Below are 25789 nucleotides of genomic sequence, written 5' to 3'. Positions count from 1 at the left end.
CACAATAACTGAAAACATTCCAGCAGTGTCTGTATTTCTCTGGGGTAGGGTTGCCCATGAGGTATGCCAGCTCTGTCTAGAAACCTGTCCCAGGGTCAAGTTTCTTCAGCTATTTCTGCTTTCCATTCTTTCTTCTAATCCTAAAAGCCATATTAACTTGAAGGATTTTTTTTTTAACAGTGGCTCTGGTACCTAAGTTAAGTGGCTATTTATGCGTATCAGCCAGTAGAAAAACTTAAACTGCCTATTCATTTTGTACTTGGGGAATTCATTTTTGTTGTTTTTAATTTTTCTCATCAGAAACATTTTTTGTTCCTTTCTAAGTGACAGGTGAAAATATGATTCAAATTAGTATTAATTCTTCCAGCATTTATTGGTAGAAAAACAATGATAAAATGTTTATGCCAGGCAATGAAATTACTTTTTTAAAAAAGTGCACCTACATTTAAGAAAAGCCATTTATAGCTCTCAAATAGCAAACCATCAAATACAGACAAAGGGATGCTTTGCATGAATTCACTTTTTAATTTTTAATACTACCCAATGAGTTTAAATATAATTTAACTTAAGATTATATGTACTTACCTTTAGAAGGCATCTAATTTATAGCTCTATCTGTTTTATTCTTGGATATTTCCCAGCTGAAGGCAAGGAACTACAGTTTTCATAATCTCACAAACACCAATCATTAAGCATAAGATACTGAAAAACTAATTAAAAGCTGACTCTGAAGTCTGATACCTTAAAAAGGGTAGAAGGAAAGCCAAGTCTAAAACCAGACCTGGAGAGATAATACAACTGCTTTTCTAACAAGTGGAAAGCGCACTGGTAGCTGAGTCTGGAGGCTTGTGTTGTTCTGGGTAAACTAGCTCTTCAGAGCTCAGGCAAGACCTGAGCTTTGGGAGTTCTGCTGAGGGCCTCAATGTTCTCCTCTGCTTGAAAGGGAAGCCACTGACCTAGACTACTTCACAGTTCCTGAAGGATTATTCCCTAACAAACGCCGAAGGAAATGCTTAGTACAGTCAGCTACACAAAGGGCTAGAGGTCATTAAATGTCACACTACAGCATTTTTATAATTATACACCATTCCATTGTCTTAATGTCACAAAATTTACTTAGGGTGTTTCTAACTGTTTTACATAATAAACATCCTTCTGACTAAAAAAAAAGTTTCTGTGAACAATAAACTTTATTATCCATGTTTCTTAAAATTCCTACTTCAAGTTTGACTTATTATTCTCATTTTCCCTAAAATCAGAGAAAGCACAGGTTGTGTTTTAACAGTTACTATTCTCATAAACAGGTTGCCTTTCATATGATAAGCCTAACCTCATTGTAACCTTTCCTGTAAATTTGTTTTGGGTGCAAAGAGTAATAAAGAGCCCTACAGAAAAAAGTATTCTCATTAAAAGTTATATAGCTAAGTCATATCAGCAAGTATAATCTACTCATTTATTCATTTCTATGGCATAAATAATCCTACAGCTGAATTACTGAAGCACATTTATTTCTTTAAACTGCTGAGACCCGTTACACAGATGAAGCCAATCTAATCAACAAAGAGTTCTGCATGAGAAAGGCTGTCCCAGTTCTCCTCCACGGCATTCTCATGTCTACAGTGCTTTCCACAGTCCTTCATCACTCAGCTCTCCAACAAACAAGCCTAACTGTACCTTCAGAAGAGAGTAAGGCTGTCTTACCCTAAAACGCAGAACAGCAAAGACTTTCAACTGCCCTCCTCCCTCAGCCAACCAGCTTCCCTGTCAGATAAACCCACTTAACATCGCAAAACATCAAGCATATAAAGAGGAAAAAAAGTAAATAAAAATGAGTTATTTTCTTACAGAGAGGCTAAGCATTACTCTCCTTTAATCTAAACTGACTATATAAAGAGAAATGTATTTCTAGCTAACAGTTTAGGGGATAAATAAATGAGTGCTAGCTCTGCCACTTACTAGCTAAAATGAGGCCTTAAGAAGTTTCAAGTTGCAGGATATAAAAATCAACATACAAAAATCAGTTGTGTTTCTATACACTAAAAATGAAGTAGCAGAAAGAGAAATTAAGAACACAATCCCATTTACAATCACAACAAAAGGAATAAAACACCTAGGAATAAATTTAACCAAAGAGGTGAAAGACCTGTACACTGAAAACTATAAAACACTGTCGAAAGAGATTGAAGACAACACAAAAAAGTGGAAAGATATTCCCTGCTCTTGAATCGGAAGAATTAACAGAGTTCCTAAAGCAACCTACAGATTCAACGCAATCCCTATCAAAGTTCCAGCGACACTTTTTACAGAAATAGAACAAAGAATCCTAAAATTTATATGGAACAACAAAGGACCCTGAATAGCCAAAGGAATCCTGAGAAAAACAAACAAAGCTGGAGGTATCACACTCCCTGATTTCAAAATATACTACAAAGCTATAGTAATTAAAGAGCACGGCACTGGCACAAAAACGGACACACAGATGGAACAGAATCGAGAGCCCAGAAATAAACCCACACATCTATGGACAGCTAATTTTCAACAAGGGAACAAAGAATATACAACAGAGAAAGGAAAGTCTCTTCAGTCAATGGTACTGGGAAAATTGGACAGCCACACACAAAAGAATGAAAGTAGACCATCATCTTACATCATCCACAAAAATTAACTCAAAATGGATTAGACTTGAATCTAAGACCTGAAACCATAAACTTCCAGAAGAAAACAGGCAGTATGCTCTTCGACATCAGTCTTAGTAGCATATTTTGAAATACCACGTCTCATCAGGCAAAGGTTACAAAAGAAAAAATAAACAAATGGGACTACATCAAACTAAAAAGCTTCTGCACAGCAAAGGAAACCATCAACAAAATGAAAAGACAATCTAAAAATTGGGAGAAGATATTTGCAAACTACCTGATACGGGGTTAATATCCAAAATATACAAAGAACTCATACATTTCAACCACAAATAAACAAATAACCCAATTAAAAAAACGGGCAAAAGATCTGAACGATTTCCAAAAAAAGATATACAGATGGCCAACAGGTACATGAAAAGATGTTCAACATCACTAATTAGGGAAATGCAAATCAAAACTACAATGAGATATCACCTCATGCCCATCAGAATGGCTATAATTAAGAAGACAAGAAATAAGTGTTGGAGAGGGTGTGGAGAAAAGGGGACTCGCACACTGCTGGTGGGAATGCAAACTGGTGCAACCACTAAGGAAAACAGTAAGGAGACTTCTCAAAATATTAAGAAGAGAACTACCATATGATCCAGCTATTTCATTGCTGGCTATTTATCCAAAGAACATGAATCCATAAAGATTTATGTGCCCCTATGTTCACTGCAGCATTATTCACAATAGCCAAGACTTGGAAACAACCTCAAGGGACGAATGGATAAAAATGATGTGGTATATATACAGAATGGACGACTACTCAGCTATAAAAAAAGATGAAATCTTGCCATTTGCAACAACATGGATGGACCTTGAGGGTATTACACTAATTGAAATAAATCAGACGGACAAAGCCAAATACCACACGCTCTCATTCATAAATAGAAGATAAAAACAACAAATAAACACAGAGGTACAGAGATTAGACCGCTGGTTACCAGAGGGGAAGGGGGTGGGAGGGGGAGAAAGGGGTGACTGTGCACATGTGTATGATGATGATGGTTAGTAGTCTTTGGGTGGTGAATATGATGTAATCTACACAGAAATCAAAATATAATGATGTATACCTGAAAAAATAAAAAAATAAAATTGCTGTTTCTAAAGGGGGTAAAAAAAGAAAAGCAATTTCTTCACCTGAAAAAATAAACTAGTAAAATCTGTCTCAAGGACAGGCTGAACAGATAAAAGAAGATAATATACTTAAGGATATTTTGCAGTTACAGAGCATCACACAAATGTAAATTATCACAGCTATTGCAATTTGCCATAATACAGGATATATTTTTAATAATCTTTTAGTAAGGAATCCAAAACCACACTCGAAGGCCTACTGTTCCTCCTCATGCTAGAGGGTAAACACCGGATGTGTAGAAAGTTCTCAGTACAACACTTAGCCTAGCACCATCTGCAATCAAATACTTACTAAATGCCTTTTAACATCACTAGACTTTAGCATCTCTAGCTACTCAAGCTTCTGTATTGGGTAACATATAAGGGATGGAATTTATCTTAATGAAGACGGCTACATGGAATTTGGAGTGTGACAAGCACAGAGTTGGAACACATAGCTAAGCCAATAACTAGATGCGCAAAAACTCAGCAAGTCCTACTACGTCTCTAGGCTCCATTCTGCTTCCCTAAAAAACAGTAAGCAATCTCACATAAAACATTAATTAATGCCTATAATTCCCTTAAAGATTCTTAATTTTGAAAGAAATAGATGGTTCCCTTAAAAATAAAGACACAAACCTATCAGTTATTTGCAATAATATGAGTATACAGTCATGTGCCCCATAACAAGGTTTCGGTCAACCACGGGCTGCATATATGACAGCAGTCCCACAGGATTAGGACCATATAAACCCAAGTGTGCAGTAGACTACACCATCTAGGTTTGTGTAGGTACACTCTATGATGTCCGCACAATGAGAGAATCGCTTAGTAATGCATTTCTCAGAACTTATCCCTACCATTAAGCAATGCACAACTGTACACAGCTTTACAAAGAAAAATAAACAGGTGGGATGATTTAAGGTTTCCATGAGTGAAGTAAACTCTTTGAAGTATTTCAAAGCGGGAGGCAAAGTCCAATCACTATGAATGGGTTTCGTGCATTCTGCAGATCTTGTGAAACTGTATGAAAAAAACGTGCACACATTTCTCAGGGAGAGTAGTTTTAGCAAGTTTTCAAACACTCTAAAATATATTTTTTAATTGGTTTAAAGGACAAAAGAAGGAGAAAAACACAGTAGGAAATCAGTATATGTCGATTATGGAGTTTCAAATCTCTACAGGAAAGATGGACTATTCAATAAAGGGTACCGGACCATCTGGGAAAAAAATAAAGTTGTTTTTTTACCTCAAACGTGAAAATATATGCTAGACGAATCAAAGAGTTAAACATGGAAAATGAAACTGGATACATATTATAAAATAAAAGGGAATTAAAAGAAATATATTACCCTGGAATGGGGAAGTTCTTTCTCAGATACAAAACCCATAATCTGTATTAATCTACATAAAATCTAAAATTTCAGCATCAGAAAAATGTTAAGTCAAAAGAAACAATAAAATGTGAAAAATATAATTGCGACTCATATTATTTAAAAAAATCTTAAGTTTCTTAATTTAAAAAGAGTTCCTACACGGGGCCGGTCCTGTGGCGGAGCAGTTAAGTTTGCACACTCCATTTCGGAGGCCCAGGGTTTTGCCAGTTCGGATCCTGGGGGTGGAGATGGCACCACTCATCAAGCCATGCTGAGGCGGCATCCCACATAGCACAACCAGAGGGACCTACAACTAGAATATACAACTATGTACTGGGGGGACTTTGGGAAGAAGAGAAAAAGAGGATTGGCAACAGATGTTAGCTCAGCTGCCAATCTTAACAAAAAAATAAATAAATAAGACTTCCTACAAATCCAGATGAATTAGAGACCTAAATATGAAGGAGAAAATGTAAAGTTTTTAGTATACAGCAGTATTAGCTTTATGACCTCAGGCAGGAAAGGATTCTTAAAGAAGAAACAAAAAGCATTAACCATAAAGGAAAAGAAATTTCATTTCATCAAAACTAAATCTGTCCATAATGGGGCCGGCCAGGTGGCGCAGCGGTTAAGTTTGCACATTCCGATTCTCGGTGGCCTGGGGTTCGCCGGTTCGGATTCTGGGTGCGGACATGGCACCACTTGGCATACCATGCTGTGGTAGGCATCCCACATATAAAATAGAGGAAGATGGGCACGGATGTTAGCTCAGGGCCAGGCTTCCTCAGCAAAAAGAGGAGGACAGGCAGTAGTTAGCTCAGGGCTAATCTTCCTTATAAAAAAAAAAAAAGAGAGAAAAAAAACCAGTATTTAAGAGAACTACCAAACAAACCAGAGTAGTGGGTATTAGGACTATACAAAGAACGCCTACAACTCAATAATGAAAAGATACCCAATATGAAATGAGTGATCGAGAGACTTGACCAGTCACTTCATAAGAAAGGACATCTAATAAACATATAAAATATATTAAAAGGTGGTTGTATTCATTAGTTATTAGGAAGATGCAAAGTAAAACCATAATTGGGTATCACTACACAACCACCAAAAGAGTTAAAGTTCACAATGCCAAGTATCATGGAGGAGGTAAAACCACTTCAGCTGGTGGGAGAGGAAACTGGACCAACCACTTTGGCCTTATCTATAAAAGATAAACATAACACTTATCCTATGACCCAACAATTCCACTTCAAAGTACTCATCTAACAGAAATGTATGCATACGTTCACCAAAAGTATATTAAACTAAACCACATGAAACTTCCATTTTTAAAATAATCAAATATTAGCAATTCCACATGGTTTAACAAAATATAAGTATACTCGCAGCAACATCACTCCAAAATAGTGAAACCTAATTATTCATTAACAATATAATCAATAGAGTGGTCTGTTCATACAAAGAAATACTGCAGAGCAATGAAAATAAATAAAACTCCATTTCTGGAGGAGCAGATCTTAGTGCCAGGACTGCAGAGAGCAATTTGGTAATATCTTTAAAAATGTACATGTCAAAGAAATGGACTTACCCTCAAAGTAAGTAGTTTTATTTAAAGATTTTCTTTTTCTTTTTCTCCCCGAAGTCCCCCTGGTACACAGTTGTGTATTTTTAGTTGCGGGTCTTTCTAGTTGTAGCGTGTGAGATGCCGCCTCAGCGTGGCCTGACAAGTGGTGCCAAGTTCACGCCTAGGACTTGAACCGGCAAAACCCTGTGCTGCCGAAGTGAAGGGCGTGAACTTAACCACTCGGCCACAGGGCCAGCCCCCTTAAGCAGTTTGATTTACAAATATTTACTCTACAAATAATTTTCCTCGAGTATGCATTAACATAACTAAGAAGGAAATTCACTACAACACTGTTTCCTGGGTTTTGCTTTCATAAACAATACTAACATCTATCAATAAAGAACTAATTACATTATCACACAGCCACATATCACTACAACACTGTTTCCTGGGTTTTGCTTTCATAATAAAGAACTAATTACATTATCACACAGCCACATATCTGAACACTATGCAGCTGTTAAAAAAATGAGGTAGGTCTACATTATGTACAGCTATGGTTGCCCTCAGCAATGGAGACGAGGGGAAAGCTGTTCCTGCTCTTCAATTGTATACTGTCTATAAACAGTCTGTTCAAAAGTTTAAAACGTAAAACCTGGCAAAGGTATATATTAAGTACCTTTAAGTCTAACAATGGTACCCTAGTTATCTTCTTTGGAGTCCCTATCTGTTAAAGAATTATAAATGAAATACGTCTGGAATTTGCTTCAAAACAATCCTTTGTGGAAAGAGAGTAGGTGGGGATAAAAATAAAATAAGATTGGCTATGAATGTTTACTGAAGCTGGATACACAGACATCTCTCTAAGGTATGCTAGCCTGTATACATTAACAATATATTACTTCCTTCCCCCTTCTTACAAGAAGGTGAAGATATTCCCTTTCACTTTTCACCAAACCCATCATTATATAGATGAGGAAAAAGAGGCCCAGTGAGGCTAATGATGGCAAAAGTTACCAATTCAACCAATGGCCAAAAGAGCTCATAAAAAGACCCATATCAAGTTCTATTATATTACACTACCTTTAGTGCTAGCTACTAAAAACTGAAACACTGAAGCAGATTACCATCCTAATCCACAACAGAAGAGGTCCAGATGAAGAGGTTAAAAATCTAATACACTGGGCAAATGGCAAATGTATATCACACGATGTGCTGAGGACTAAATTTAAACAAAACCTTTGGCTTCTGACTAAGGAGACTGTACAGATGATAGAGAAATGCCTTTGGAGACCATAACTCATGAAATACAGTTGAGGTAACTACAAAAGTTTAATTTAGGGGGTAAAGGAGTGCTGTCATTATACGCAAGGTGCCTTTAAATATCTGAGTGACTATCATAAGAGGGAACAAATTTATTCAACGTGTAGAAATCATCCAATTCATAGAAACTATAAAAGCTGATGAGCAAGAACATTAAGATCAGTTGGAGCTGTCCAACAAAGAAAGGGGTGCCTAGGGAAAGGAGTGTACCCCCTTGTTATAAAAGAAATAGCTGACAAAATGGGACTTGGTAAAAATTAACTTCTGCTCTGCAAAAGACACTGTTAAGAGAATGCAAGGACATGCCACAGACTCAGAGAAAACGCCTGCAAAAAATAAGTCTGATGAAAGACATATCCAGAATATATAAACTCAAAGTTCAATGAGAAAATAAACAATCCAATTAAAGAAGAGCAAAAAATCTGAACAGACATCACCAAAGAAACTATACTGATATCAAATATGCACGTGAAAAACGCTCATTATTAGTTATCAGGGAAATGCAAAAGGCTAATTTCCTTAATATATGAAGAATTCTTATACATCAATAAGTCCAACATTCCAGTAAAAAAAGAAGCTAGAGACAAAAAGGTAATTAATAGAGAAAAATAGAAATGAATGGATAACTTATGAAAAGATACTCTATTTCATTCACAATTAAAAATCAAAGCACACAATGTTATATGTCCATTCTATGTCAATAAAGTTGGAAAAAAAGTAAAACAAAGTTGAACTATATTTATACTTACTAAGCCCTCAGTATGCGTCTAGTATTGTTTTAAATACTTTCCATCTATTAATTCATTTGATCTCACAGCAACCATCTGAAGGAGGTACTATTACAAGTTCACAAATTGGGATCCACAATTCCAACATCCAAAAAGCTCTGAAAACTAAAAGTTTTCTCATGGTGCATCCTGAAGCAAAACCTGACCTCACCTAAGTGAGGCTCTTTTTGGCGTTTATCTCACTCAGGCTGGTATTTCTTTTTCTGAACAAACAGTGTCTTTGATTAGAGTGCCACTTCAGACCCTGATGGGGTGTTAATGTAAAATATTTATATTTTCCATATTCCAAACAACCCAAAATTCAAGAGAAATCTCGCCCCAAAGGTTTCAGATAAGGAAATGTGAACCCGAATCCAATTCTGCAACTGAAGGCCAATAGATACAAGTTATTGGTTGATAGGGACTCAGCTAGTAAGTGGTGTTTGTCTGAAAATTTAAGCAACTTAAAAAGAAAACAAAAACACTGGAAGCAACCCAAAAGTCTGACATTAACAAGGAACCAGTTAAGTAATTTACAGCACACAGAAACTGACACACCATGCAGCAATATTTTAAGTAAAAAAGGGAGGCCAGAAAGAAAACTTTCATATACTGACATAGAATTATCCCCAAGCTATATTAAGTGAAAGAACAAGGTACAAAACAGCATGTTATCATTTTGTGGAGTTAAATACACACACACATATGTAACTGCTGGTATTGCTTGTATATGCACAACATATGTCAGAAAGGCTGAAACAAACAACAATAAATGGCCATGGAGGGAGAACTGGGGTGACTGAGGAAAAGAGCTGGGAAGTTTTTAGCCACTCCCATTTTGTACCATGCAGAAATAATATTTTTTAATTTAAATTTTTAAAAAATAAAAATGTATCTATTCTAAAATGAAAAAATTAAAGCCCCCAAAAAACATTTTTCTACCTTTCAGCTAGGCAAAGTCCGAAGTTTGATAGGAGGATGATGCAAAAAAGAAAAGCCACACTGTTAGTTGGAAATGTGGCAGGATCAACTGAAAATTTAAATGTATATGCCCTTTCAATTCCACTTCTAGAAACATCTCCTACCACTATACTGAGACACGATGCTCCAGAACATTAGAAAGACGTTCAACGTAACATTTATTTGTAATAACAAAGGACAAGAAAAAGCCAAAACATCCCCTAAGAGAATAAAAGTATGGTACCTCCAGACAATGGAAAACCATGAGGCTGCTAAAAAAGAACAAGGTAGATCTATAAATACTGATAAGCGTACATCTTAAAGATTCTTCCTTAAGTGTCTTTTAAGGCACAATACAACGTCTCTATCAGAGATAGAACGTATTATATATACATACACACACGTGTGTACACATACATATATCATGCTCCCATTTGAGTGTGTTTTTAAAGATACATAGATTTGCATGCTGTGCATATTAAAGATTGTGAAAAGCTATACAAGACATTGTTAACGGCATTTGCTTCTGTGGAAGAGAACTGATTTTTTTCACTGCAACAAGGGTCTGTGGCTGTTTATCAGAGGCACCATAAAGTCAGAGGAAAAACATGGTATATGTTCCTCAGTGGATCAATTTTACTCAAAGATTTGGAAAGTATAAAGAACTTAAAAAAAAGTTAGGCATTTTAACTAGCAATTGAAAACACTTTTCTATTTCATAAAGCACACATATCAAACAAAATTTACATGTAGCTTTAAAGATAAAACAGTAAACATAAAACAACTTCAAAAGTGTTACTCAACTGGGACCACTACCTAGAGCAGTGAAGTCAACTCAACCTCCCCTTATCCCCCATCAACACAGCCTGTGACAAGCCTCACTACCAACCACCATAACCCACCCACAAGCCAAGGAGCTTGTCTGTTCCCATGGTCTCCTGCTCAAGCTGCCCATCCCTGCCCACCAGAAGAGGAAACACAACACATACCCCAGCCACTCCTCAACCAGTGGGCCTCCCTCCAGGTAGCAATAACTCTTCAAACTAGATAAAGAGATCCCTAGACTACACTAAGACATTCCAAAACATATAAAAGCACAATTAAGTTTTAAGGAAATTCATTTCTAAATCCTCAATTTTCAATGTACTCTGGTCCAAAAACTGACCTGCCAACTCACCTGGGATTAATCATTCTCCCACATTATGAATAATCGCATATCACTCACCCTATCCCTAATCTAAATATGGTACATTGCTCCAGCTCTGGCATGAGCTATAAAGAAATAATGTGATAGATTACTGGCTTCTGTGCTTAATAACTGAGTGACTCTAATGTCTGGGTAACAAATCCTTCACACATCAGGTGATTTCCAATCATTGCTTTCTTCCAAACAGAAAATGCTATAACAAAACTCTATTATTATTTTTGTCAATATGGTTTCTTAATACTTACATGTATTAAAAACTAAGAAAAGACTCATGCCAAAGTCTTTTTATATTCTAACAATGATATTCATCCACATACACATGAACTAATTGAGAAAAGCCCCACTCCTGTCATTACAAAATCCATCTCTAATAAATTTTGCCTTTAAAATGTTTGATGGATTATGTACTAATAACTGTGGTCTTAACAATCTAGAAGAATTTTTAAATACTTAGAGCATTATAATCACAGAAAATTCTTAAAAGTTTAAGTTTATATACATATTTGTGTACAAAGAACTATGAAAAGGATGACCATTAAAACAGTAAACGTAAATATATTCATTAGGATAAAATTCTTTGAGGGGTGGGGTCGGCCTGGTGGCACAGGGGTTAAGTTCGCCTGCTCTAGTTAGGCAGCCCAGGGTTCAAGGGTTTGGGTCCTACACAATGCTTGCCAAGAATGCTGTGGCAGTGTCCCACAGAGAAAAGAGAGGAAGGCTGGCACAGATGTTAGCTTGGCAACAATCTTCCTCACCAAAAAAAAAAAAGAAAAATTCTGAGAGGTAAGTGGAATAGAAATACAATTTCAAAAAGAAAAGGGACATTATAAATCTTCTGGCTGTTGAAGAACTTGTTCTTTTATTTTTTTTTTTAATGTATGAAAGTGAACAGCAAATAATTACGGTACTTGCAAGCAAAAAGGGGATTATAATAAAAGACAGGATAGCAGTTATTTTGGGGGTGAAGGCGGAACACATGGAAGAGCTTCTGGAGCGTAGCTGGCAAAATTCTACTTCTTGATGTGGGTGGTGGTTTATAAGGGTGTTGCTTATAAATAATTCATTAAGCTAAACGTATACTTCTATATATTATACTGTGTGATTTTCTGTATGTTTTATTTTACAATAAAAAAATTAAAAGAACTATGATCCCTAAATTTCATGTTAGCTTTATCTTAAAATGTCAATATTTACAAGAAACTATATTATTTATTTTACAAGAAATTATATCCTTCACAAGCATTTAAACTTAAGACCAATATTTTCATGACCAGCAATCCCACACCCAGGTACTTACCCAAGAGAAATGAGGACATATGTCTACACAAAAGCCTAAATATGACTGTTTACAGCAGCTTCATTCATAATTGCCAAAAACTGAAAACAATTCAAATGTCCTTCAACTAGTGAATGGATTATGTTACATCTGTGCAATGGAATACTACTCAGCAATAAAAAGGAATGGACTACTGATCCATGCAACAACATGGAATACTCTTAAAAGATCATGTTCAATGAAAGGAGCCACAATGATAAGGCTACACACTGTGTGATCCCATGTACACGACATTTTGGAAAATACAAAACTACAGGGACAGAAAACACATCAGCAGATGTCAGGGTTTGGAGGTGGGAGAAGGGACTGACCACAAAGGAGCATGAAGGAACTTTTGAGGTGATGAAAATATTCTGTATCTTGCTAATGATTACATAATTGTATACATTTCCAGGGAACTTTACGGTTTTGTTGTTTTTTTTAAGACATTACACCAGGTATCTTCCTCGTATCCTTCCAGATCTCCTCTAGACCCTGATCTCTGCCCCAGGAAGCTGACCTGTGTCAAATAGGTTCCTGACCCTCAGGCTTCCACTGGGTTCTACCCATGAGGAGCTCCAGCAGGACAGAGCAGGGAAGGAAGAAAGTGAGACTGAGGTATTTTTTACTCCTCCAGCACATTCCTTATGAGGCCCCTCAATAGAAGGATACTGTTCCTCTTAAGATGGCTTGCTCTTTATGGCTCAGGTAATCCCTTGTCCCTGTGAAAATGGGTGATAATAGCTTGAATGCAGCTAACCAAGGCTAGGGCACCATCCCTTGTGCTTTCCCTAACATTCCTCCCACACCTTTGTAAATAGCCCCTTATAAATAAACCTTCCTGGTATTAGCCTAATTGGGGCACAGCACCTGTTTCTAGTTGGGACCGTGATTGATAGATCAAGATGCAAACTTCAAAAATATATGGGGGGGGGGGCAGTTGAAGTGGGGACAGTTTTTAAAAACTTTTCAGATGGTTTACCAACAAGGAAGGTTTGAAAACGGCTCTAGGAAAATTTGGTTCTAAAGCCTCTCCTCTCTGTTTCTATGTGTGATGATCCAAAATGTAAACACATCTTGTCATCTACCTCCTTCTGTACTTTAACACTCAAAATGCATCAGTACTTCTTTTCAATCTCATAATCTAACAAGCCACCACCACCCCCACCACCCCCAACACCCTTAAGTCCAGAGTCTCCAGGCCTCAGTGATCAGCATGCTCACATACACCGGGGGGCTCATTCCCTCCACCACTTCCTTGCCCTAGCTGAAACCTGACTAAGGATGCTGCTTCTCCTGCAACCCCTCTAGCAGCTCAGAGTAGGATGGTTTGGGGTCACTGGTATGCTGGCTTTCCAGATCCTCTTTATAAAACTATTACTTCTCCACCCTCTAATAAAAGCCCTTTCTCTTGAGACTTGTGCCACCTAGCTAGTTACCCTCTAATCTTCCCCATACCTGTCATCTAACAACCTCTTATTCATTTATTAAGGATTTTACGTGAGATTTAAAATCTACTGCTCCATGCGAGCTGTGCTATCATCCTGAATTCCACCAAATCCCAACCTCTCAATCTCCCAGTTCTTTAACCTCCCATCAACAGTCTTCTCCTACATCCCCTCTCAGCCACTATGTCCCACTGTTTCATCCAGGAACGTGTCCTGCCTTTACCTCTTAAATATTAAAATCAGGTAACTCACTTTTTAATCACAACCTACCAACTATCCAACTTGCTTGTTCCTGTAATCCCATTTTTGACTTTTATTTAATAAGATAGTACACTGACTCCTCTTCTCTTCTTTCTCCTATCCACCAGCAGCCATGTCCAGTTCCTAAACATTTTAAGTTCCACAGTCCATCATTTCAGTCATTTTCTGGGCAATATCCTAAATTCTCTTTCTTCTCTACCTCTTAATTCTACATTTTGTCAGACAAAATGTCAATCCAGGATAATTCTAATTACCCCATCCAATATTCTATCTTCTGTGCAGGTTCTTGCTACAGGGCCTACTAAAGGAGGGGGGACACTCACACACACAATGGGTGGATTAGTAACCAGGAGTTTTTAATGATACAAACTTCAACTAAGGCCTCAATAATGTCCAGAAATTCTCTCTCTAGACAGCTCCTTCCACTTTCTCCAACATCTCTTTGAACTCGTTGCCTCTCCCCTCCAGCCCTCACATACACTACCCTGCCCTTTTTCCTCTCTCTCAGAAATAAGCTGTACTGTCAAGAGGGGTGGGGGCAGACACATGCTTTCATTCATAAACCACCTTATCCTCCATACTCCCACCAAGTTCACATTTTCACCCATCTTTCCTCCTGGCCAGGAAATGCAACATCCATTCTCCCAAGACCACTCTCCTCCTGTGCTTTGGATCCTGCTTCAACGCTCTCTCATAAAATCAAACCTTCCAGAACCCCTCACATATCTCTATCTGCCCTTTTTCTTCTCCCCTTCAAACATCCTGCTACCCCAATTTCCTTCCTCACTGCGTACTCACTACCTGGACCACTCCAATCCAAGCTGCAAACGCCAATGCTTGCTTCGCAGTCCTCATTTTTGTTGACTTTGCAGCAGCATTCCCCTTCAGTTGATCCCTCATGAAACACCTTTCTGCTGGCCTCTATAAAATGCCACCTGCTTGATTTTCCTTCAGCTGTAGCTCTAGCTGGTTCTATTCAATTTCCTCACCTAGTTCGTCTTCCTCTTCTCTCCATCCATTAAGTACTGCAAATTCTTCATAGCTCAGTATTTTTTTCTCTTACATTCTCCTTAATGACTTCATCTAATCCTGTACTTTCAAATAACATTTATCTGCTGAATCTCAAATTAATCATCTTCAACCAAAACTTACCTAAGTTCCATACCAGCAGATCCTACTGCCTCTTGAACATTATCACAAACATCTCAAACCCAATGTGCCCAAAACTGACTGATGAACTTTCCTTCAAAATGTCCCCTTATCTCAATGAATGATGCTACCAGCTGCTCACATTAGATACCTGGGAATCATTCTTGATGTCTCCTTCTTCCTCGTTGCCCATGTCACCAAGCTCTGCCACTTTTACTTTCTCAGTGCACCAGTAGGTCTCAAGTTAAATGTCAGCCTTGCCCCATCCCTCATTCAGACCAGGTAAATGAGCCTATTATACACTCTCACAGCACCCTATATTTCTCTGTAACTTTCAGTAGACATTATTCTTTATTCAACCTATCTTGCCCACTAGAATGTAAGGTAAGATCTTGTTCATGGACACACACCCAACATTCAGCATATGGAAGACACTAAAATAATAGCTGGATGGTTGCAAGGAAGGCACCCCCAAGACCCTCCTAGGAACAAGTTCATCCTCCTCTACCATCAGGGCTCTGAAACAGTTGAGGACTGCCTCCTAAAGAGTCATAGGCTGGACCAGAAAAATTTATAATGTATCATCTGGCTCGAAATTCTAAGAATTCGTATAGAAAATACTCTGAAAAGCATCAAGTATCATATAAATGTGTTGTCATTGTTTTAGAAGCATTTATTTATCATTCCCAGCAGAAGTCAACAGCTCTACTCCTAGGTAACAGAGACTATGCTTACAATTTTCATGTACTACCTCATGGCCGGTATTCAACTCAGATCGGAGGAGAAACTTGTTAGTGGTCACCTGCACTTTTGTTATTGCTCAAACCTTGAGAATGATCCTCCTCTTATTACGAAAATATTTTACAAGAAATCAAAGCTCTACTTTAAAACAAAGTAAATTTAATTCAAATTACAGTGTTTCAAAAGTTGCATATTATTGAATTTCAAAGAAACTGAAAGTAGAACACACTTGTTACCTGTAAAAATAAGGTTAGTTTTATTTGCTAAGTATTATAAGTACTTTGACCATCATTCTTATTAAAAATAAAATTATTTAAATAGAGGCAAGAGGGAATCCATAATGTGTTGTTCGTCAAGATAAAGTTATTTCCAACATCAAGATAAAACTGATCATATAGTGACAGTCTATAAGGCTTTAAATATGACAAAAGTAAGTTCACTCATGTCAGAATATAGCAGCACTGTATGAAAAGAACACTTTGGATGTTTCTCAGATCCTCCACTTAATATTCAAGTTACTCAACCTCTCTGAATTGTGCTTTACCCTCTATAAAATGGGAGTAAAGGTTGCCTTACATGGTTGTGATTAAGGATCAAGTGATATATAAAGGGCTCAGCACAAAGCAGGAACTTAATAAATGATAGATCTCTTATCCACTCCTCTTAAAAGCAGCTGATTTTATGTAAGTCGTAAGTATATTTTATACAACAAATACATTCGATATCTAAATGAAGGCAAGTAACTCTTGTTGATACTATACTTTCAGAATTCTTCAATAATCCTCATTAATCACCTGTACTTTATCCAATGAATACACGACAATCTCACCTCAGGTCACAAGTCTGTGGCCTATTTAAGGTTTCAGGAATAGACCAATTCATTTCCTTTTCTAAAAATCATCTTCAATTTCAAATCAAAGTTCTTAACTTCCTGATAACAACATCCCTCTAACTTACACAAATAGTCAGTGCAGCTTTAAGCAAATGAAAAAAATTTACTGGCTACCAAAACCAGTCATGCAAATTAAGAGCCTATGCAGCAAGTTATCTCAATATTTGGCAGGCTGTGTAGACTGAATCCCAGCTGGCTGGCAAGGAAAGTATGCCAAGTAGAAATATAAGTCTTTGCACACTTTATTCTAGAGTCCAGATTAAAAACCTGCAGCGGAAAGCACAAAGATGGAAAATGAAGTAGCTTCATATAAAAGGCAAGAGCACACAGCCCTGGATTCCACACTTTTAAAGAATATTCCAAGATCTCTCAAAAGGGCAAACCTTTAGGTCCTGCTAACAGTCATTTTTAAGTGGGACACCTGTTTGTGAACTCAATGGCTTTAACAGCAACGGCAACTAAACTATGTGCAGATAAAATAAGAAATCCTGAATCTGCTTTAAAATAATCCAGAGGGTAGAGGACAGGAGGTGCACAGTGTGTGTAGTACAAATGAAACAAGATTGGCCATTTACTGACAACCACTGAAGGTGTCACAAGTGTTTTGTTTTTTTTTTTTTAAATCAACAGTTCGGACATTTTAGGAACTCAATCCTTCCTTGCAGTTCTCATTCAGTTTGTATTCTTGCTTCTGGTTCGCTTATCCATCAAGCGTCTATTTGGAAAATGGCAACCATTCTAAGTTTTATCATGACTTCATTCTGAGTTTCCTCTTCAAATAAGCCACAATTTTTTAAAGTACTATCCGGTATAAAATATTCAAAACAATTTTAATAGTACCTAAAAATTAATCACATACACCGCTGTAGAGAAAGGGATGCACTTTAAAACTTAATGCCAAGAGAAATGACATGGTAAGTTTGAGTGGGATAAGCCCTTTTCACTGATGTGATATAATTCTACAGTGAAAAATGGTCTGAGTGAGCTGGAACATTCCACTGGAAGGATACTGTGGAACTCGTGCACTTTGAACAAGCTTGAGCACAAAATTTCTCAAAGGTTCTTGCATAAAATGCCTACACATGACCTGCAAAGGATCTCCGAGACTTGAGATCAAGGCAGGTGCACAAGCACTTTTATCTAAAGTCCAAAATTTTATCTCTCAAAAGGATCTCTAATTCAAAAAAGGTTAGGAACTGCTTTAGATTTATAGACCTCTTTTATGAAAACCGTAGGTTTGAGTTTCTAAAATTCAACTAAAATCAGAAGCCTTTCTGAATGAGAGTAGAGGCAATGACAATCTCACAGACATAATGCAAGAACAGTCCAGACACAGGGAAATGCCCAAATTTCAGAGGGGAGAGGCAAAAAAAAAAAAGGAAGGTCATCACATAAAGTAGTATTTCCAGAACTATAGCCAACGTACAAAACACATACAAACTTATAAATGGTGTGTAAGAACAGGTTAAGATAAGACTACCGCGAGAATTAAAAGCACTCCCTCAAAGTTCCCTTCTTATCCTACTGGGGGCTGCAGGGTTGCTGCAGCTCTGGGTGGCCAAGGGAGAGGAGAAGAAAAGAAATATTCATAGCGCTACCCCATTCCCTTCCCACTAAGGGTGCCTTGTGAAGGAGAGGGGACGAGGGACAAGATGTTCTTGAACATCTTTTTATCTGTTTTTTAGCAAACATTATAAATACAATGGAATTTGGATTCCCAGTCAGTTCACAGTATCGGCACCAGAAACTACATTTAGTTACATCAGACTGAGAAGCTAATATCTCATTTCTACAGAAAACTGTTTCCAGTTCCCACTAAACAACTTCAAATGGCCACCTGGACAAGTATAGATGTAACTTCAGCAAAGCCATATAGGCAATTGCTGCCTATGAATATCTAACTTCCTTCCAAGTTTCTACCTAAACGCTCATCCTATTGATACCTTCTGACTACCAATGATGCACTATTCTCCAAAAGATAGCACTTGGAGAAATCTGTGTCTGCCTTCCTTGACCAGTTTTGCCACTTCCCCAGCCTCACCTTCCTTCCTTTAGCCTATGTGCCCCACACGGTGGATTAACTATTTGAGGACAGCAAGACATGGCAGAAAGAACACTAGATAACTGAAGCGGAAGAGCATTCCCAGAGCCTAGCAGTTGAGGACACACAGTAGGGGTCAACAGGGTGAAAATCAGTAAATGAATCTCATTCCAACTCTGCCACTAGCTGACCTTGGACAGTCACCTGATCTCTTTGAGCCTCATCTATAAAATGAGGAGAGCTGAGTTAAAGTTCATTTTGGCTCCATGGTTCTACGATTATAATATATATTTTAGGAGCTGATCTGGGAAACAGTTCTTATGCTTTCTTTTTACCAAAATTTAACCTAACCTTAAGTTATGAACAATATTTCAGGAGAAATGTGGGCAAAGCGTAAGGACAGCCAAATCAGAATTAACCCGGAGGATCAAGGGAATGACAATAACAGCTGGCTCATCCTGTCATCCAAGGGTGAGAAAAAGTGAAAAATGTTCAGCATTTCTAGTAAAACTATGCAAAGCGAAGGTTTTTATCATACTGTTTGGAGCGCCTTATATTAAGCCTCCAAAGGACAAATTCTTCTTAAGAATTCAGTACTAGGAAAGCTCCGTCTTTACTTCCTTTCAAAATATGAGATCTACACAACCTTTCATATCAATAAGATCTGCCAAGAGTTGAGAACTAAGGCTTGTTTTCAACTGCGGTGCCATCCTTGTCCTATTGCTGACAAGGCACACACGCTGTCCCGCCGCCAACTCCCATCTCAGCTCTTCAGTCTTTTATCATTTATAATAAATCTTTAGAAAAGGAGTACAGATACAACTGGTAAAATAAATTGTTTCAGGAATGAACCCTAGATGCCAGATTTACAAACCAAAATCTTAAAAATACAACTGGTTTTGTGGATTAAAATCTATTAAGACAAGTTGCTACCAGCACCACACAGACTCCAAACTAATCTCAACCTGCAATGAAGTTCAATTCTTCTATGCTTCCACTCAATTCCTCCTCAATCTTTCTAAACTAGTTGTGGAGCAAAGTCTAACACTCCTAAAACTAATCCTCATCGTACACGCTCATCTCATTTTCATTAACCATCCAAATCCTCCACAGTAATAGAAATGAGATACTGTGTAATCCTAACACAACAGAAAGAGATGTTTCTTACTGGAATGGGAGTCAGGGCTTTATGAAAGGCTGTTCCCAAAATGTGCCATGAGGAATAGTCTGCAAACATTAACATCCAAGTTGTTTAGTAAAATTTCAACCCCCAATTGGTTTCTTTCAAGTTCTTAAATCTCTTCTACAAAATCATCTATAGTTCCCATTAATCATAAACACGGAAAGAAAACCCAAGAAGTATAACATGTTAGAATTTAAATCATTTAACTAAACGGCTCCCACAAAGCTCTCCCAGCTCAGATAAACGAAATCATAACTTACCTGAAGTCATTAATTTAGTGCAGCTACTTTTGCTTGCATCATCTTCTAAGATTCGGTTTGTGCTCTTTTCCTTCCCAAGCAAAGCATCCTCCAGATGCACGCACTTATCAGATCCGACACTGTCTTCCCCCACTGCATGACTAATTTTGCTATTAGCTTCAAGTACAGAAGTCACATCTTCCAGCGGAGCAGCTTCGCTCGACTCGGAGTAAGAGGAGCCCTTACCCTGGGCTAAATTCTTTGAAGAAACTGGTAGAGACTCATCATCGCTATCAAATCCAAAAGGATCTCCGGTACTTTCTTCTTCCACCTTAGGTTTCTTGGGAACCTCTTGGATATCTGGTTTGAAATTCGGCCTCTTCTGCCCTAACTTAGCCATAAACGTAGTCTCTCCCCATTTTGTGCTAAGGGTGGTCCGTTTGTTGGAAAAGACTTCATCAAATTTTGAACTGCCATTTCCTCCTTTCCTACTGTATGTTTTCCCAAATCTGGATGTCATTTTGACACCTCTTTCATATTCTCTGTGAAAAAAAAATGTAAGACATTTTCTGTGAGGAAAAAAATGTAAAAAAAAAAGTAAAAATATATAATCACCAAATACCTAACAAGTTCTAACAGTGAATATAAAAATAAGAACCCAGGGATTCTCCCCATGTGGCTTTTCAACATTGAAGATACAAATCTCTAAAAACAGTTAAATATGGGGAGGGGATATAAAGAGAGGGGCTCATTTTTTACCCTTTATACTTCCACATGTCAATTTTTTTTTACAATGAGTACATATTCATATGCCACCTACAAAGTAAGAACGCATAACGACATACCAATTTATAATACCGCATCCACAAAACTAACTTATAGAATATCAATTTTCTCTAAAGTTTCAAGTGAATCTACTTATTAGTCTCACAAACATCACTTTTACCTTAAAAAAATAATCTAAATAGAGTAACCGCCCCTAACATAAAATCTTAAGCACAAAACGTTAATTTTTTTCAGGATCTCAGAGATATCCAATAATTGACTAAATTCAGTTCTTTGAAATTTCACAGCACCTATCACGTGAGGGGATTAAAAAAAGCCGGAAAAAATGGTGTTATTTTTGCATGTATTAGAACCTGCAGTTTTTCACCCAACCTTAAAGATTCTGATTCTTGGCGTAATGTCACTTGAGCTGTGACTTCAAAAATATTCCTCAGTCACTCATCTCCCTAAGCGCAAGAAAGCATACTTATTCTGTCTTCCTTGTCCCTACAGTGCTGTGCTCATTTGCTGAGTTACATTTTCTGGAGCTGGTGAACTCCAGCATATTACACTGGTCCATGGATTATTAAATGAAGCAACAGAAACATATCTTTATTTCCCTCTTCACCTTATAAAAGATAAACTGATTCATCTGATTTACCTACATAATAATAACTAGAACAAACAAAATTCTCAGAACAGTAAATCAAGAGTCAAACTGTTTTAAAACAAGTTACACTTGAAACAAGTTATAAAACAAGTTATACTTCAAACACTATCAATTCTTACCCGTTTCTTACACTTTGACCTAAATTTAAATATCAATACATTAAATATAATTAGAAAAAAATGAACTGCTTAGGGGCTTGGAAAAAATCTGCATCCTTTGAAATTTACAATACAACGATCAGAATGATATTTGACATACTTCTGAATGTTTTATCTATACTTTAAATGTTTTTCCTTTATTAATTAACTTAAATTTTTGCAATTTATAGTGACTTACTATAAACTTAGTTTTATACATATGCCTATATGTCTGGTTAGAAGCTAATTTTAATGTGACAAAATAATTAACTTAGTCATCATATACATCTGCATTAAGAGAAAACTGTTTGAAGGCCTTTTAACATGTCACCAAACTGTTCTCCGAGGTAGATCGATTTCCCCTTCTACTGAAGATTTACACTGCTGAAGAATCTTAGTGTCTTTCTTGTTTAGTACGGCCTAAACAAAACTAAGTATATTTGGCAGCTCCAAGAACAACAAAATAAAGTCATTTCTTTTCATTTCTCCAAGAACATAAAGCCCTGATCTGAAGACTTACTTTTACACACGCACCAGCAAAGCTGGAACGTTTTCAATATACTTACATGATAAGCACCTAAAAACGCTGACTAAAGCCAAACCAAAAATCTAGACTCGAGCTCCTGCAGGCCCACCCCAGAAAAACTCAATGTATAAATGGTCCTAGGACCACGAAGCATTCACGTTCCAAGCTCAAAGTCTGCAGGTGAATATTTGCTATTAAGGAGTTAATTATTTTAAGCGGTAAGAAGACCAAGCTTATTTTTTAAGAGTCCATGCCTTTTACCAATACACAACGAAATAAAGACGAAATAACGTCAGCGATGCTCTAACTTCAAGGAGTGTGAAATGCAAAGTGTGTAGATTAGAAAGATTTGGCTAAGAGTTAATAACTGTCGAACCTGAGCGACCAGTACATGGCAGATAATTATGTAACATCCCCTACTTCTGATCTCCCCTATAGTTTCCCACAACGCCTTTGAAAGTCACCGGACAGACTATTGCGACGGCATTATCCAAGCCTAGAGTGTAACATGCATGCATAAATGAAAAGATAAGCGCGCAGACCCATCTGACACTAAATATTACGTATATTTCAAGTACACAGCCTCTCTTGCTCGGGCTTCAAACTCCAACGACTACCCTAACTCAAAAGGAAAGAATGATTCGCAACTCAGTCTTTTCGGTCCTCGCTGGGCCTCGGCCTCGGCCAGGTCGCCTTTTCAGGGAAGTGCGCCGGGATGAGAAGTCCTCACACACAGCCCCCACCCAAACCCAGCGTCTTTCGGATCCCCGAGGGCTTAGCGACTGCCACGCAAGATCGAAAGCCGGAGAGGGCCAACCGCACCCCGCAGACAGCCTCACCTGGGGGCGGTGGGCGCGGGGGAGGCGGCGGGAGGGGCGGCCCCCGCCGGCGGGAGGCGCACGCAACTTTTCCCCTCCCCGCCCCCACCGCCCAGGACAGGGATGTCGCTCCCGACGCCCCGGAAGCCTGTGCCACCGAGTCCCCCGGGCAGGGGAGGGCCTCGGCGGCGGAGGGCTCGGGGCTGAAACCGGCACACTTGACCGCGCCTGGGGAGAGGAGCCCATCAGCAGCCGCCCGCGGGGAACTCGGAAGAAGGGAAAATGCAAGCGGAAAAGGAGAGTTCCCCAGGTCGCCCCCCGGCCCAACTTCCTCGGAGGCCGGCGGCGGGGGAGCGCAAGACGCCTGCCGCGCGCCCAGACCCCCGCCGCCCCCGCCCGCGCGGGCTCGCCCCGGGCCTAGGCGGCCGCCCGAGACCTCGCTTACCCTCGGCGCCTGGCGGGTGCTCTGGCCTCGGGCCGCCTCCGTCTCGCCCGCTCCCAGCGGCCCCCGGACGGGCGGGAGCGCAGGGCCGGCCGGCGCGCGAAGGGCGGCTAGGGGCTCCGCCACCGTCGGGACCCGCGACTCGGCTCTCGGTAAATAGGAAACCGGCGGAGGGGGGAGGAGCGGCGGCACCGCAACTTCCCTCCCCGCCTCGAGCGCCGCCGGCCGGGCCCGGGCCTAGGCCTCCCCGGGCGCTGCCGCTGGAGCCGGGAGCGGAGCCCGCTCCGTGCCCCCGCTGGGCCGCCGCCGCCTCCTGCGCCGCCGCTTCCGCCGGTGAATGGTCAGCGCTGGAGTTTGAACAGGGCCCTGAACCATCTCAACGCCATTTGCGCTCCCGGCCCCCACCTCCTTCCTCCAACAGCCGCTCGCTCCGTCACTCCGCTTCCCACAGGCCCCGCGCGGCCGCCCGACCCCGCAGCCAATCGCGCGGCCGCTTACTCAAACCGCCGCGCAGGCGCCGCGCCCCGCATGCTCCGGCGCCCGCCATTGGCCCGGCCGCGGGGCCCGACGGGACTTGTAGTCCCGGTCCGCGAGGTCGCGGGGGCTGAGAGCTGGGCGCGGGAGTGGGCGGCGGGAGGAGTGCTGGCGGCGGGCTTGGCCCGCCCGAGCCCGGGCGCCCGTTGTCGCTCCCGTCCCCGCCGGGAGACGCAGGTGCCGCGGGGAAGGGCCGGGGGCGCAGTGCAGGCAGCTGTGTCAATCGTTTCCCCTCCTGGGACCCGCCGGTGTCTAGGGACGGCGGGTTGTGCAGCTGCGCCGGGCCTGCTGGGGCCGCCGCCCGGGAGCAGGGAGGAGGGGAGCTCGGGGCTCGGAGCTGCCCTCGACCCTGCCTGGCCGGCGCGCGCCCGGCGCAGGTACCGACGGCAGGGACCCGGAGGCCCGGGGTGCTGGGCATCTGACGGCGGTGGCCGCGAGCGACGTCAGCCCCGGCTCTTGAATGTGCCCCGTACAACCCCTGGGCCCTTACCTTCGCAGTTCTTCCTTGTGTCCCGCACCAGTGAAAAGTGACCCCGAGAATACTGGATGGTACTAAGGAATTTATCGTTAACCTGTTGGGTGTGATAACGGTAATGTGGTTACGTTAAAAAAAAAAAAAAAAAAAAAAAAAGACATACTAAAGTTTCGACGGGTAAATGATCTGGTCTCTGGGACTTACTTTAAGTCCTCCAAAAACTGGGCGAGGGAGAATAAAGCCAGCCAGCGGGATGCGTACACACGGGCTTATTATGTCGGTCTCTGTACTTGTATTTCTGAAATTTTCCAGAATTAAAAGTTCAAGGAAATAAACCAGTGATTACCTCTGGGGAGGATAGGGAGGTGGGAGATGATGGAAGGAAAGAGTATTTTTTGCTGTACGCTCTTTTGTGCTGTTTGAGGTTTTTTCTGGGTTAGTGTCTTAACCTATTCAGAAAGTTGGGTTTTGTGTCTGTGTGTGTGTGTTTTGTATTTAGGGTTGCAACAGGAAAACGGCGTGCTGAAGAGTAGGACCATCGGTTTGCCCTAAGAGAGATGCATGATTCATCGGGCTCGGACGGCCCTGCTGTTTGGTGGGTGGTTAATGGAGATCCACCTGGGAAATTAGAAAACTGATTGCTTGCAGTGAAAAGCGTGCCCCTTCTTCCACAATGGCTAATTTACTTTGAGTGCATCCAGAAGTTACCAGGCTCGGCCAATATATTCGGGAAACTCCGAATAAAGAAAAAATAATTGAGAGATCCTGTGGCCCTCCCCAGTAGGAATTTAAGGTGGATTTTAGCGTGGGTGAATAGTCTTACTTTCCCCGCGACTGCTTGTAAAATTTATATTCTGACATTTACAATTTCCCAAAGATCATATCAGTACTTTCTCTTGATTGTTTCAAAATAAATCAGCTCTTCCGTAGTTTCTGTGAATGAGAGCGGTGGGTGGTGTGTGCCTGACTTTTATTTGGGTCAGTTTTGTCTTTTTAAAAAATCCGCATCGGATCTTGTTTTATCAGTTTGTTTGAAGATTGCCGGCAGAGGTGCAAGCTGCACTTACTATAATTATTTAGATGACACGGTGGTGGGTGCTAATTAAGGGGTAATTATTCTCAGAGGCAAAGGCTAAGATCAAAAAGCTAAACGTGGTGG

At 40.0% G+C, this 25789-nt stretch overlaps 2 protein-coding genes across 5 annotated transcripts in view; one reads left to right on the top strand and one right to left on the bottom strand.

The window, feature by feature from the left end:
* WAPL (WAPL cohesin release factor) overlaps nucleotides 1-24056 on the bottom strand; it is a 76198-nt gene extending 52142 nt beyond the window's left edge. For all 4 annotated transcript variants that reach the window (XM_044759905.2, XM_044759916.2, XM_044759910.2 and 1 more), the window contains exons 1-2: nucleotides 23625-24056; nucleotides 20285-20805 (exon numbers count right to left, since the gene is read on the bottom strand). In XM_044759905.2, coding sequence (XP_044615840.2) covers nucleotides 20285-20783 — 499 coding nt within the window. In that variant the 5' untranslated portion in view covers nucleotides 20784-20805; nucleotides 23625-24056. The remainder of the gene's footprint in view (nucleotides 1-20284; nucleotides 20806-23624) is intronic.
* On the top strand, nucleotides 23781-25581 carry LOC139041486 (collagen, type I, alpha 1a-like). Its single transcript, XM_070493723.1, has 2 exons — nucleotides 23781-24704; nucleotides 25130-25581. Exon 1 carries the CDS (start codon nucleotides 24150-24152, stop codon nucleotides 24684-24686), a length of 537 nt encoding a protein of 178 aa, XP_070349824.1. The 5' UTR covers nucleotides 23781-24149; the 3' UTR covers nucleotides 24687-24704; nucleotides 25130-25581.
* Nucleotides 25582-25789: the final 208 nt, after the last annotated feature.

Source organism: Equus asinus, chromosome 2 (assembly GCF_041296235.1).
Source record: "Equus asinus isolate D_3611 breed Donkey chromosome 2, EquAss-T2T_v2, whole genome shotgun sequence".
NCBI classification, from domain to species: domain Eukaryota; kingdom Metazoa; phylum Chordata; class Mammalia; order Perissodactyla; family Equidae; genus Equus; species Equus asinus.
This window is presented reverse-complemented; position numbering and strand designations above follow the sequence as displayed.